A 12,877-nucleotide genomic window follows, 5' to 3' on the forward strand; every position below is an offset into this window, starting at 1 on the left:
TTCAGTCGGGTAGTGGTCCTCATCATCACATAGTCATTAGCGCAATTAAATAGTTCAGGAGCCGTGGCACGTCCTTTCCGATCTCCTGCACAAATGCAGAATGTCTGGCTACGTTTCCTGTTGACATGTATACAAATTGATGTTATTTCATACAGTCTCAAAGAGAGAGCAGTACTTTTGGGGTGAGCCTTTTGTTCTTAGTGCAAGCAACATTGACTTCTTATCTACAGAGTCAAAAACGGCTTTGAAGTTGACGAAGCCTATGCATGCGTTCTTCTGAAACTCCCATGTCTTTTCTATCACTTGCCGCAGAGTGAATATCTGTTCGCTTGTGAAACGGCCGGGCATGAATCCTACTTGTGTGATTCTTTGGTTTCTTCGAAATATACTGCAGTACTTGTCGTGGAGAGTCATTGCAAACAGTTTAACAGGAACGGAGAGCAACGTTATACCTCTGTAGTTAGAACACTGGCTCCTGGAGCCTTTCCGTTTCCATAGTGACAGGATCATTCCAGCGTGCCAATCCTTCGGAGTGATTTCCGTTCGCTACACTATTCAGAAAACTATTTGAAGCCACAGCAACAAGACAGCACCTTCACACTTCAGAAGCTCCGCAGCTATTCCACTGCAACCGGGCGTGGGATTATTTATCAGTTTCTTCATAGATCTGTCGATTTTGTCGAGGGAAAATGGCTCTTCATCATTGCTGCCAAGTCGAATCGTAGGCGCAAGTAATGCAGCTCTTATGAGATCTGGGTCAGGATATCGGACAACGTTGGAGTTAAGAAGGGTGGAGAAGTGACCCTTCCATCTCTCGCGCTGGGTTGCCTCATCCCGTAGTGGCGATCTATCGGGAGTATCTCTGGGTCCGATTAAGGTGACTTCCTTGGAAGTAAGTTAACAGAGATGTCTATATAGTGTCGCTTTTACCAGTGGTATCTTATAGCTCCTAGGCCTTGTCTTGGACGAACTGTTTCTTATCGCTATGGACGAGATTATTTCTCACCCCGTTCAGTTTGCGTTAGGCTGACACATTGCCGTCGAGTCGAGTGGTGCTGGCGTTGTTCTATAACTTTCAGGGTTTTGTCTGACAACCATTGAGCTTTGTGCGACTACCTTCGACTAATAGAGAACTCGCCAGCTTTCTTGACATTATTCTCAAATTTTCCCCATGCTCCCTCTGAATCAGGTAGGGACTCGAGGCATTCGAATTTATTTGATGTTTCCACAGCATATTTTTCTCTGATAATGCAATCTTTCAGATTTTGGAGATTGAAGCGGGAAACTCTAGCACTTGACTCACATTTCTTGATATCTAGACGAAGAGATGCACCCACGAGTCTGTGGTCTGTATTGCCTATTTCAGCTCCCCTGCACGTTCGGCAGCTGCTGATAGACGATCTCCATCTGTGACTTACGATGACGTAATCTATCATCTTCCTGGTCTTCCCGTCGTTATTGCACTTACTATGTTTGTATATCCTCTTCCCTTGAAAAGAATGTGTTTTTGATAGCGAGGTTATTTGCTGCGCAAAGATACAAGATACGATTTCTGTTTTTATTAATATGGTCTGGAGTCGTTTCACCAAACAAACTGCACAATATGCTAACTGGGTCTGGGACACTGGCGTTAAAGCCGCCCAAAAGAGTCATGATTTCATGGGATGATATCCGTGACAATAACGCTGACAGCTGAGAGTAAAATACGTCTTTGGTAGACTCATCGACATCGTTAGTTGGGGCGTACCATAATATAATACTCCACTTCCCATTCTTGCTCTAAAGCTGTGATGTCATTATCCTGTCGAAGATTTGCTGGGATGATAGAAGGTCCTTTTTTTACGTTCGTAGTCATGACAAGGCTCACGCCATTCCGGTGGACTGACGCGTTTCCAGACCCAAGCAACTAATATCCGTCCCCAATGCATTTGGAGGTATTACCGAGAAGAATTGTCTCAGTGATGCCTGCTATTGATATATTATTACTTTTCAACTCCCGACCGAGCAGGACTTTTGATCCAGGGAAGTTTAGCGTCAAAACATTCCAGATGACGATTCGAAAGTCACCTTTGTTAGTTAGGTTGAGCCGTTGGTGAAAACTCAGTCCATGGGCAGGTAGGGGTTGATAGTCAGAAGGGGGTGAAGCATCTGAAGCAGGGTCTGATCTTTTCATGGCAATCATTTTCAGATGGAGGGTCGCCGGCCCTACCGATCCTAGGCCTGTGGATTTGTGGTCCACTAGGGTTGGCTCAACCCCCTCTGACAGGATCGAGGCAGCTATTTGTAGAGGCTGTTGTCCCTAAAATTGGATCTTACGCCCTGCCACAGTTGTCCTCCTGTAGGGGATCCTCCTACGATGGCGTTCTGCTTCACCATGCTATTTAACCCATTGCTAGGTGAATGTTTGTAACTCACGGGACGTAACTACACGCCGGTGGGCCCTGATGAGTGTACATCTTAGGGGCATCCTTCCTCCACCGCCGGTATTTACAGTCCCCTGGCGAGGGTGCTCCAGTTTCTATTATCGACCCTCGGGGACTAGGTTTCCCCTTGTTCCGCACCTCCCACTCAATGGAGGTACTCTACATATTTGTAGGACGGTCCCCTATCCGCCACCTGGGGACGCGCTGAGTGGTCTGGGGGAGGCCCCTACCAAGAGAGTGTCTAAAATATTGCTATATTGAATAGGTTATAGAATGCATTAACTAAGAATTAACTTAGTTATTAACGAAAAGGATAAGTAGTTCAGACTAAAAACATAAGGTATATACTATCTTGTGAAAAGTTCGTGACACATTTTTATGGTTGTTTCTATAGTCGGACTTATCTGTGTTTTGAATTTTGTTTTAGAGTAGACCTGCAGAGGCTAGAAGTAACATCTGTAAATTTAAAGATATCTGTGATGAAAACTTGTGTTGGGGGAATTTATTTAGTTACTTTCTTCATTATCGCTGAGTTGTTTATAAAGTTTGAAAGGCAACCAAACTGAAATTTTTATGTCTAGTTTTATCTTGAACGAACATTGAACTTTTCAAAATAAGACACAAACTTGCTGCTTTTTTTTAAGCGCAATTTTGCCGGACGAATATGCACAAATTTTTCTTGAATCGAAATGAAGCAACTAAATATTCTACCAAGCGGCAACCTTTTTTTCATCGAATGACAAGAAATTTGGCTAGCCACAATTAGGCACTTCTCAGAACCTAGGTTAAAGTTGTTTGTTAATTTTGCCCTGCTTTAGCAATTTGTAATTTGGCTCATACTTCACATAGGTTCACAGGCGAAAGGAATAATTGCCAGAGAGTCTTCTGGAACGGATTTTTTATTAGTATAGGGCCATCAATAGGAAGTTCATTCAACATAATGTTAGTGACTTTGGGTTTTAACTTTCAGTTTCTCTGCTGGACAAGAAAATGAAAATATATTTGTCTTCCTTTTTTCATTTCAGCTCCGTTTCGAGAAGAAACTTTGGATCATTTGGTTTATTATACTTGGATTCTTGCCGCCAACTCTTACTGTCTTTGACACTATTCAGGTAATTAAAGAAACTCTTTCGAGTCACTGTGATCTTCCCGAAGTCCTCCCCCCCTGCTCAAACCTACATGGACTTGTTGAAAAATTGTTTTCTAGGGAGGGTTTAGGCATCCCTGGACGTACCGGAAATGCATTGCTCTAAATATTTTAAAGAGTAAAGTGAATTTAAGTGAAAATTTAAGAACATTTGTGTTTCTCCTCCAACATCTTCGTCTTTTAGAGGGGGAAGGGGGATAAACTTGCTGAATCTTATCCGAAAGTTAAAATGTACTTGGAGAGAGAGGTAGATTGGCATTCCATGGGATATGGAATGTGAACGTATTACATCCCAGCGTTCTTGACGAGATGTTAAAGACTTTAAAATATGAAGAACAAGAAATCTATGTTCCTGTAAACTTTTAGCTGTTTATTACATTTTTGGCGGAATTACACTGAGTAACTGTTAAGTTGATAGGTTTTGCTTTAGTGAATATGCTCTTGTGGCCAAGGGGAATGGACTATGAAAACATACTACAATTACGAGCTTCCAACCAAAACAACCAATTACGAGACCCCAACCTTTAAGACAAAAGTAAAACTAGCAAAGATGTGTCATAGCCTATTTGAAAAAACCACAATACTTTTCTGGAAAAATGTTTGCGAATCCCCTGCCTGAAGACATGTGTGCAGGCCTACCCCTCCTGTCTATATAAAAATTGTCATTGGACGTATTAAAAAGACTTGATTTCGTTTAGTCGAGGGCAGCGAACATTGGAAATTAAAGAGAGCCTGCACAATAGCAGTTTAAGATGGTCGAAATGAGATTACAAGCAAATACTTGCATGTTTATTTAATTTTATATACTTTAGAGAAGATTGGTTTCAGACCCGGCACAGCCCCCCCCCCTCTCGCCTCAACTACCTGTGTATAACCTACAAAGTGGTTAGCAGTCGAATTAAAATTTTTAGATGAAACGAGAGACCAGTTGGGATTTGCCAGTTGGCATGTGTAATTTTTGTCTCAGCAACTGATTCAAATCTCTAATCTTTGCAGTTTTTTAAATACTCAGGTGGAAGGCAGAGGGAGTGACCAAGTATTCCAGTTGTAATTTCCATTATTCTAATAATTTAAAATAAAATTCCTTCCGCTGCTCCAAATTTGCCAAGAAGTTACAAAGAATCAAGACGAAATCAAAGGTTCCATACTTCTCACATCTTCCAAATGCTATAGTTTTAATGGTGCAAAACAGTTATTGTTCTTCTAAAACAGAGCCTGACAGAAGAAAGAGGGTAACATTTCATAAAACAACATCAGGCAGCTAAGGAGGGAGAAGCGCTTGACAATGGAAAACATCTTTCTTTTTTCTTTCTTAACCACTAACTCACCGAAGACTAAGTATTTTATTTAGCCTTTCATCAAGACATGGCATGTTTAAACCACGTGTTTTCACTTTTACGAAAGAGCTGATTTACTGTTCAGACTAGCTCGTATACAAAAATAAATTCTGTTGTGCATGGGTTGTTCTAAGAATTGTTCTTTTCGTGTAGGTCTAATAGACTTCGCTTAGATAAATACTCCGGTCATCCACCTTCAAAGGGGAGTTAAAATCCAATATCTTACTTGTAAACATATATATATATAACCTTTCTTAGAAAAGTTGAATTTTCGCTCTGGTTTATTTGGCAAACAAAAGAGGAACAAGTTTTTCTACCCCTCTACAGTTGTACTTATTGCGGCTGGTATTTATTTAACAGTTTCTTCCCGGACCAATATGAAAAATATAAATACGGAAATTTCAGTCATAGAATGTTACTCTTTTTCCATTAAATGTTTTTTTAAAGTAACGCAACTAATGCTGTATACGAAGTTGTAATTAAAAAACACGGCGACTAATTTTATTAAGAATAAAGTAATAAGGTTGAATCAAATTTAATTAATCTCCTTCAAAGTACTCTGCTTGGCTAGCGATACACTTATTCCAACGTTGATTCCACGATTGAAAACATTTCTGGAAGGCTTGTTTTAAAAGGGCCTCCAGTTGCTCTATTATGGCCCTCTCAGTGTCAGGAATAGTGTGAAAGTCTTTTCGTTTTGGCACGATTTTTATTTTTGGAAAAAGTCGGAAGTGGTATGGTTTTAAATCCGGAGAGTAAGGTGGATGTGGACATACAGGAACCTTTTTTGGCCAAAAACTGGCGGATTAGAAGTGAAGTGTGGTACGGCGCGTTTTCGTGATGAAGGAGGAAATAGACTTACTCGTCTCATTTGCAAATTATTAGTTAGAATCCTTTGCACGGAGCCGTCGAGATGTCAAGTTCTTCGGAAAGCTCTCGAATAGTCAATTGCCGATTTGAACGAACCAGTTTGGCCACTTTTTGAAGGTTTTCGTCTCATTTTGAAGTCGAAGGACGTCCCGACTGCTTCTCGTCTTTAACCGACTTATTTCCGCTTTCAAGAGCCTCTTCGGCACTTCTCTGCAACTCAAAACAAAACTTGATGTTAACGCGTCCTTCGAAATTCATAATGTGCGACAGCCGCAATAAACACAACTTCACTCAACCAGCTCTGAAAGTCGACTGCCATACAGGGCTTCCACTCTCGAAAATAAAAATTCGGGGACAAGTCTTAAAAATTCGCGGAGTTTTCGGGGACAAGTCTTCAAGATTCGGGGATTTTCGGGAAAAAAACAAAATGGAATTTCGTTGCAAAAATTTGGGAGCCAAAATTGGTTTTAGCTTCGTTTTCAGGCTCAAGTAGGGCTTGTATCTGCGTAGTTAATCAAGCCTTTTACAAAATAGGTTTTAGAGCCAGAGTCCGGGATTGGAACCCATAGCTGAAAACACTTATTGCTGATATTGCGACAAAAACTTCAAAATTATGTTCAAAAAAAAAGAAAATAGTGAACACATGTGAACTGTAAATACCAGTAGCAATTTTTTATTAAGTCATTAATCACAGAAATTCATTAATAATATTAAAAAAAAAAATATTGTTTGTGGTTTCTAGATAAGTAAATTAAATAGACAAATTCAACCTATAAGTACGGGGTAATATTAAAACTTAAAACAAACAAGAACTAAACTAAACAAGTAAATTTAAACTTAAATTAAAAAGGGAATTTTGACGACCATTTAGACATTGTTGGTTTTTCATGCTGCTTCTAAGGACTTAGGTTTTTACCCCCCCCCCCCAAAAAAAAAAATCCTCCCATGGAAAAACGGAAAATACCCCCCCCCCCTCACAAAAATATAACCCGCAAAAAATGCTCCCCTGCTGAAAATAGTCCCCACGGAAAATATCTCCCGCGAAAAATACCCTCGGAAAATACCCACCCCCGTGTGGAAAATGCCCCTTCGGAACATACATTTTTTTTTTCATTGTTTGTTTCTACTATGCTTTTCTTTCTTTTGGTTACCTTATAATTACTATATAGTCACCGATTAGCCCCCAACCCTCCCACCAACCCTGTGACCATTCATATTCCAAATATAATACTTATTGCAGTCTCATTTTTATATCAGCCCATCTAATGCCTGGACTTGATTGCTGTAGGCTACAAATCATATAAAATTTACTAATTCTTTTACTTCGCACCAACATTATTTGGCATTATTAACCAACTGTTCGTGATAAATGTGTCCAAAAATATTTAAAACTTGACAAGAAAACAATATGAGCCTAATACCCAAATTTTACTTTAAGATGTATTGTAAATTTTCTTATGGATAATATTTTTGGGGTTACTTCCGTCTGAATCCTCTATTCCTCGATCTTTTACGTAGTCTGTAGCTATTTGCCTCATTAGGAGGGGGAGGGAGTTGTGCATTTTTTTATGGTAAGAAGATCGTATTTAGGGACTGTTCTTAGGAAGAAATAAATTATACCACATTTTCTTTATAAAAAAAAATTTATCTCAGAATTAGCCTTCATACAGGGTTATTAATTGTTAAAGCATTAGAAGTTGTAAAAGCAGGCCTTAGATATTTAAACAAATTTAATCGGCTATCCCAAATTTGAGCAGAATAAATTTTCCATAAAATTTCTTTTGCGTAACTAACAGGTTTCCGTAAAAAGTTCTTAAAACTGCAGTTCAAAATACTACACCCACTGAAAATATTACACGGACGGAGGGGCTTGAATAATAATTGTGAGGGAGTGCTGGCCAATTTAGATTGAGGATGAAGAGGGTTATGAAAATTGCGGTTCTCTGATAAAAAGAAAAGAACTTAAATTTTACACACCGAATGAAAAAAAATTTAAATGGTAAGAATTCCTGGCAAAAAGATCAATTTCTTCAATATATTATACGTTCAATTATTAAGTATTAAACATTAATACAGTATGCCCAAAACCGAAAATGGCAAAAGAAAACCAAATTTAAACTTATGATTCGGTCTTCAAAACAATTCTCTTTCTTTAGAAGTTCAATTTCAAAATCCAGAATCTAACTGAGCGTTCCGTTAAAAAACTTCAAGTATAATTCTTGGCTAATTTTGTCAAGATACATGACCACGAATGATGTAAGTGTAAGAATCTTATAGCATTTGGAATACTGCATTCGAAATTATTAAATCTAAATTAAAGAAAGTGACACACTTGCGAACATAGAAAAAACCGTCTATAACTAAATTGTCTTGGTCTAGTTTTTATGCAAAGTAACACAGAAGACGAAAATTAACGAACAAGAGAGTATTGAAAAATTATTGTATGTATATTTCTTTTTGCCAGGAACGGTCGCTAGGGTGTCAAACAGTGGTTGAGTGAGTTTCGGGGATTCGGGGGAAAATAAATTTTTTCGGGGAGACACATAGATTTTCGGAGAAATCCCCGAAAATTCGGGGATAGAGGAAGCCCTGCTGCAATATCACATCTTGCTCAAACTCGACACCAGTTATCTCATGGGATCAGACTATAGGATGCATTACTTCAGATGGATTTAACGTCAGCAGTTGCTATTGAAAAAAGTCATTCACCGTGTTTTTTAACACACCTCGTATAACTGAAATTTTATTGGCTAATTTTAGCCTTAACAAGATACTAAAAGCCAAAAAAAAGAGAACAAAATCAATTTAAAAAAATCTCACTCAGAAAAAAACTGAACGATAAATTAGATTATTTGGTTATTGTTGATTATTATATTATTTTAGAGTGTTGGTAACAAAAAAAAAACAAGAGTAAACCTCAAACTAATTGAAACACAGATATTTTTTGTACCGGCTTGTAAAAAAAAGTTCTAGTTAACATACTAAATACCAAGGTCTCTAGCCGAGGACGACTTCGGAGTTCTAAGGGTTTTTACTACTATTTATAGAAAAAAGTCTAAGTTCAATTTGGCATTAGAGAAGCGTGAAACATCAATTTTAAAATCTTTCATTACTCTTGATTCAAAAATAAATATAATTTTGGTATCTGATGTACCAAAAGCATCACTTTAATCATTAGCTTTTATTAAAACTGCTGTATTACTTTTTTTGTATTGACTCCTTCTTTATTTCTTTTTTCACGAAATTTCTAATAGCTCTAATATTTTTTTTTATTCAAACTCAAGTCGGCTCTAGCCTGGTCTTACAATTAATGTGATTTGTTTAAGATACATGTATATTTATGTTTACTTATTACGAGAAATCCTTTTATAGAAGTAGGAATTGCTTGCATATACTCTGGTTTTGTATTTTTTATTTTTTTTTATTTTTTTCGTCCAAATAGGCCGGGTGTGTTGTTTTCTTTACATGATAACTAACTAACAACTACATCTGCGCGAGTGTTTCTTTGATAAAACTTTTATTTTGATGAAAATCTACAGCAGGAACGAAAATGAGGATGTCTTCAGTGGTTGGGGAGAAATCATAAGAAACGAATCAAAGGAAGCAGGAACTTCCTGTAAGGGAAGTTAAGACTGAAGTTCTGAACAGAGTGGGGCGAAGGTTGAGCGTGTGATATTGTGTTTGCCTCAGTTGTCTTAGGGCTGCAGTGACTTATCAGTGGCAGTAGCACTATCTGTTGGGAGTCGATTGAATAGACCAAACAGCATAAATATTGCTTTTTTACCAAAAGAAAAAAACTATGAAATGCAAGTTTGTGCCTTGGTTTTTGTAATATACAATTCACAAAAAGGTTTTAGATCTCATTTACGCTGAAAATACTGTACCATATAGTGGAAAGGTTGTTTTCAAAGTTTTTTGCGTTTTTTACGTTTTTTTTCACAATATATCGTGTCCTATACTCCTTGACTCTTTTCCAACTATTTCATGGCCAAACCACGTGCTGTTGAAAGTTGGACTGACAACTCTATAAAATTGTTCAGAAATTGTTACTCTAAGCGCATAGAGAAAACTTCTACAGTTGATGAATACACTAATTGCCAGTAGCTCAAAAAATGTTACATTTTATCCGGAACGAATAACTTGTACAGCAAAATAACAGGAAACCAAAACTTTGGCTTCAGTTAATGCGCATGGTAGCCATGACTCGATCTTTTATTAGGTCACAAGGAGTATACGATAGGCAAACTCATTCGAAGCCACTTTGCACAAGTTACCCTCGAATCTAAAACGAAGTTCCCTGGCTAAGTCAAGTGACTTAGTTTGATATCTTCCAAAAATATTCCATGTAAAAAGAAAAGGAATACATGTATTGCTTCTTTTTTTCTTATGTTTCTTATTGTCGTTTTTACGACCCAAATTCTATTTGGGCCAAGTATTGAAAATATCAACCGCATTTTAAGGAGTTAGACAGCTGGAGGGGAAGCTTCTTTTCTTTGCAAGAAAAAATAACGTAGTTTATTTAATTTAACACCAACTTGTGCATGGCATGGTTGCAACTTAAGAGAGAAAAGGCATGAAGTGGTCCTGGTTACACTGATTTTCCAATAGTTTATAGCGGGGCTTTACTCAGAATCGGTTTTAACTGCTGCATTTAGATATGATACAAATCTGTTTTCTCCTATTTTGCAATCATGTGCAGTCAAACAACAAGATTGTTTATTTTACTTATGTAATAAAAGCAGGAAATTCTCCAATCCGATTAAAGTTTGATCAGTGAAGTTGTGAATAGCATCGTATATGCCACAGCTAGACTGCTCCTACTTTTATAAGTTATTCTTCGCTGTGATGCAACATCTAGACTCAGCAACATAGGAAAAGGAGTTACAGTGTACAAGTCTCTTAAATTCTCGAAGCTGCGGTTTTGCTTCAGTTTGTTTAGCACTCTAACCTTAAATCGAGTGTAATAAAAGTTAACTTAGCGCAAAAAAAACAAAAAGAAGAAAAAAAGGACGTGAATAGCCTAGACAATAACGATTGCAAAATTAGACAACCTCGAATAAAAAATTCCAATGTTTAAAAAAAATTGAGCCTTGAAACTATTAAAGCCGTTTTATCCTTTAATATGAAAATTTCTAGCCTGATCATCCTCTGGGAGTAAGTTTGAGCCATCCCTCCATGTCCCATGTGTGATGTGCTCCTGTATACTTATGTATGCATGCACTTCGGAAAGTTTATTAATGTCTGTCCTAATAGTATTTTTTTTAGGTTAGTCATGAGAATAACATATTTAAAACTATTCGATTTGGAGCCATATTATTTGGAGCCAAAAAATCGAGCCTTAAAACTATTAAAGCAGTTTTATCCTAATCTAGTTATTTCTAGCCCGATTATCCCCTTGGAAGAAATTGAGCCTTCTCTCCATATCTTTGTTTGATGTGATCCTGTATACTTTATATATGCATGCACTTTGGAAAGTTGATTAGTGGCTGTTCTAATAATAGTTTTTTTCTTTTTATAGGTTAGTCATGAGAATAACATATTTGCAACTATTCGATTTGGAGCCATATTAATATCAACTATTATAACCTGTTCGTCTTGCTTGTTGCTAATTTTGGCCGCCTTATATGCGCTCAAATTCTGTAATATTGGACTATCCGAAAGAAGTAAGTAAATCTATTACGTTGGCGCAAGTAGTCAGTTATGAAACTTTTCTTCACAAAAAAACAGAAAAAAAAATTCCATAGGTTGTTCTAGGGTATTGGCCAAGCTTGCCTTTCTGAATTTCAATATTAAAGTGGAACTAGTTCAGAAGAGTTAATTTCAAGATATAGAGGTAAAGCGACTAAGATTGAATTGAATCCCTGTCACTCGGTAATAACTGTGTAAGATCACTAAGGATTGTAATACCAGACTACAGTAAGTATAAGTTTCTGGTAAAAGCCGAGTATGATTAATAAAAGCGAACCAGGATTTTATAGTTCAGTATCGTTATGGGTAACAGTGTAGTAACTGAAAGAATATATCACCCATTATAAGAATTAGAACCTAGTTCGCGATTATGTCGAAAAATATCAAGTTTTAACTATGTTGGATAACTTTTTCCCCTCCTTATTAAGGATTAGAGTTTTTCTTTAACCGTTGCCTCTCTTCGCCTTATGTATGTTTAGCCTTTCATTAAAGAAGAAAAATTGAATCTTAGGGAAGAAAAATTTGCAGAGTTTTTAGCAAATTCTTTTATAAATCTTATATAAATTTATTCTTATAGATTCGTGCTACTAGATTTCATGAACAAAAAAAATAACAGAAATAAGAATATTTTTTGCTGAAAATTTTCTTAAATTCTAGACGTTTTTAGTAACTGAGGTAGGGTTACCTACTGCTTTTTGGCCTTAATTGACGCCAGACAGAATTACTTCTAAAGGTACAAGAGATATCTTTTTTTGCCTTGCGCATAACCTCTGGCTATCTTCTTAGCGAGAATTAGTGTTTACGCTGTCTGTGCAGAAGCAAGGCTGGACTTGATGAATTACATGTTAGTGTCATTAGTGGAAAACTTAGAGGGTATTTAATTGTAAATCAGTCGATAACTCGAAATATATTTGTGGTCTTCACAACGTCAAGCTTTGGTTCAGTTTTTATGTTCATTTATACAAATTGCAAGATTTGAAAAGAATTAAAATTTTTATTACTTTACATTCTCTAGGTTATTCATTTGTCCTCTAGACATTGCTAAACTGCTTTAAACACCTTTTGTAAGTAGGTAATTACAATTGGTATTTATATTTAGCTATGTTTCTTGCGTAATTTTGCCTACATCATAGACTAAAACGATACAACTACTTTTTATACAACCAGCTTTTTTCCTAAAATTATTTTTTCTTTGAACTACGCTGTTACATAATTCAACTATAACCAGATGTGTTCTATTGCACAAACCCCTGAAATACCTAAACTACATATTAGCCTAATTATCGTGTTATTCTTTACTTTTAAACCATGGGGGTGGCAAATAAGCAACCTTAATTGAATTGAGAAATTCCGTGGGAATTTAATTCCTTCAGGTTTATCCTTCATGTATCTTTTATGTACTAGTAGTCTCG

At 36.9% G+C, this 12,877-nt stretch overlaps 1 protein-coding gene across 1 annotated transcript in view; it reads left to right on the forward strand.

The window, feature by feature from the left end:
* Positions 1–12,877, forward strand: part of LOC148951437 (uncharacterized) — a 31,879-nt gene that overhangs the window by 3,458 nt on the left and 15,544 nt on the right. The window contains exons 2-3 of the mRNA XM_089090278.1: positions 3,449–3,535; positions 11,296–11,440. Coding sequence (XP_088946404.1) covers positions 3,449–3,535; positions 11,296–11,440 — 232 coding nt within the window. The remainder of the gene's footprint in view (positions 1–3,448; positions 3,536–11,295; positions 11,441–12,877) is intronic.

The sequence above is a fragment of the Artemia sp. Qi Xiang Cuo genome, chromosome 6 (assembly GCF_049724085.1).
Source record: "Artemia sp. Qi Xiang Cuo chromosome 6, ASM4972408v1, whole genome shotgun sequence".
Classification (NCBI taxonomy): domain Eukaryota; kingdom Metazoa; phylum Arthropoda; class Branchiopoda; order Anostraca; family Artemiidae; genus Artemia; species Artemia sp. Qi Xiang Cuo.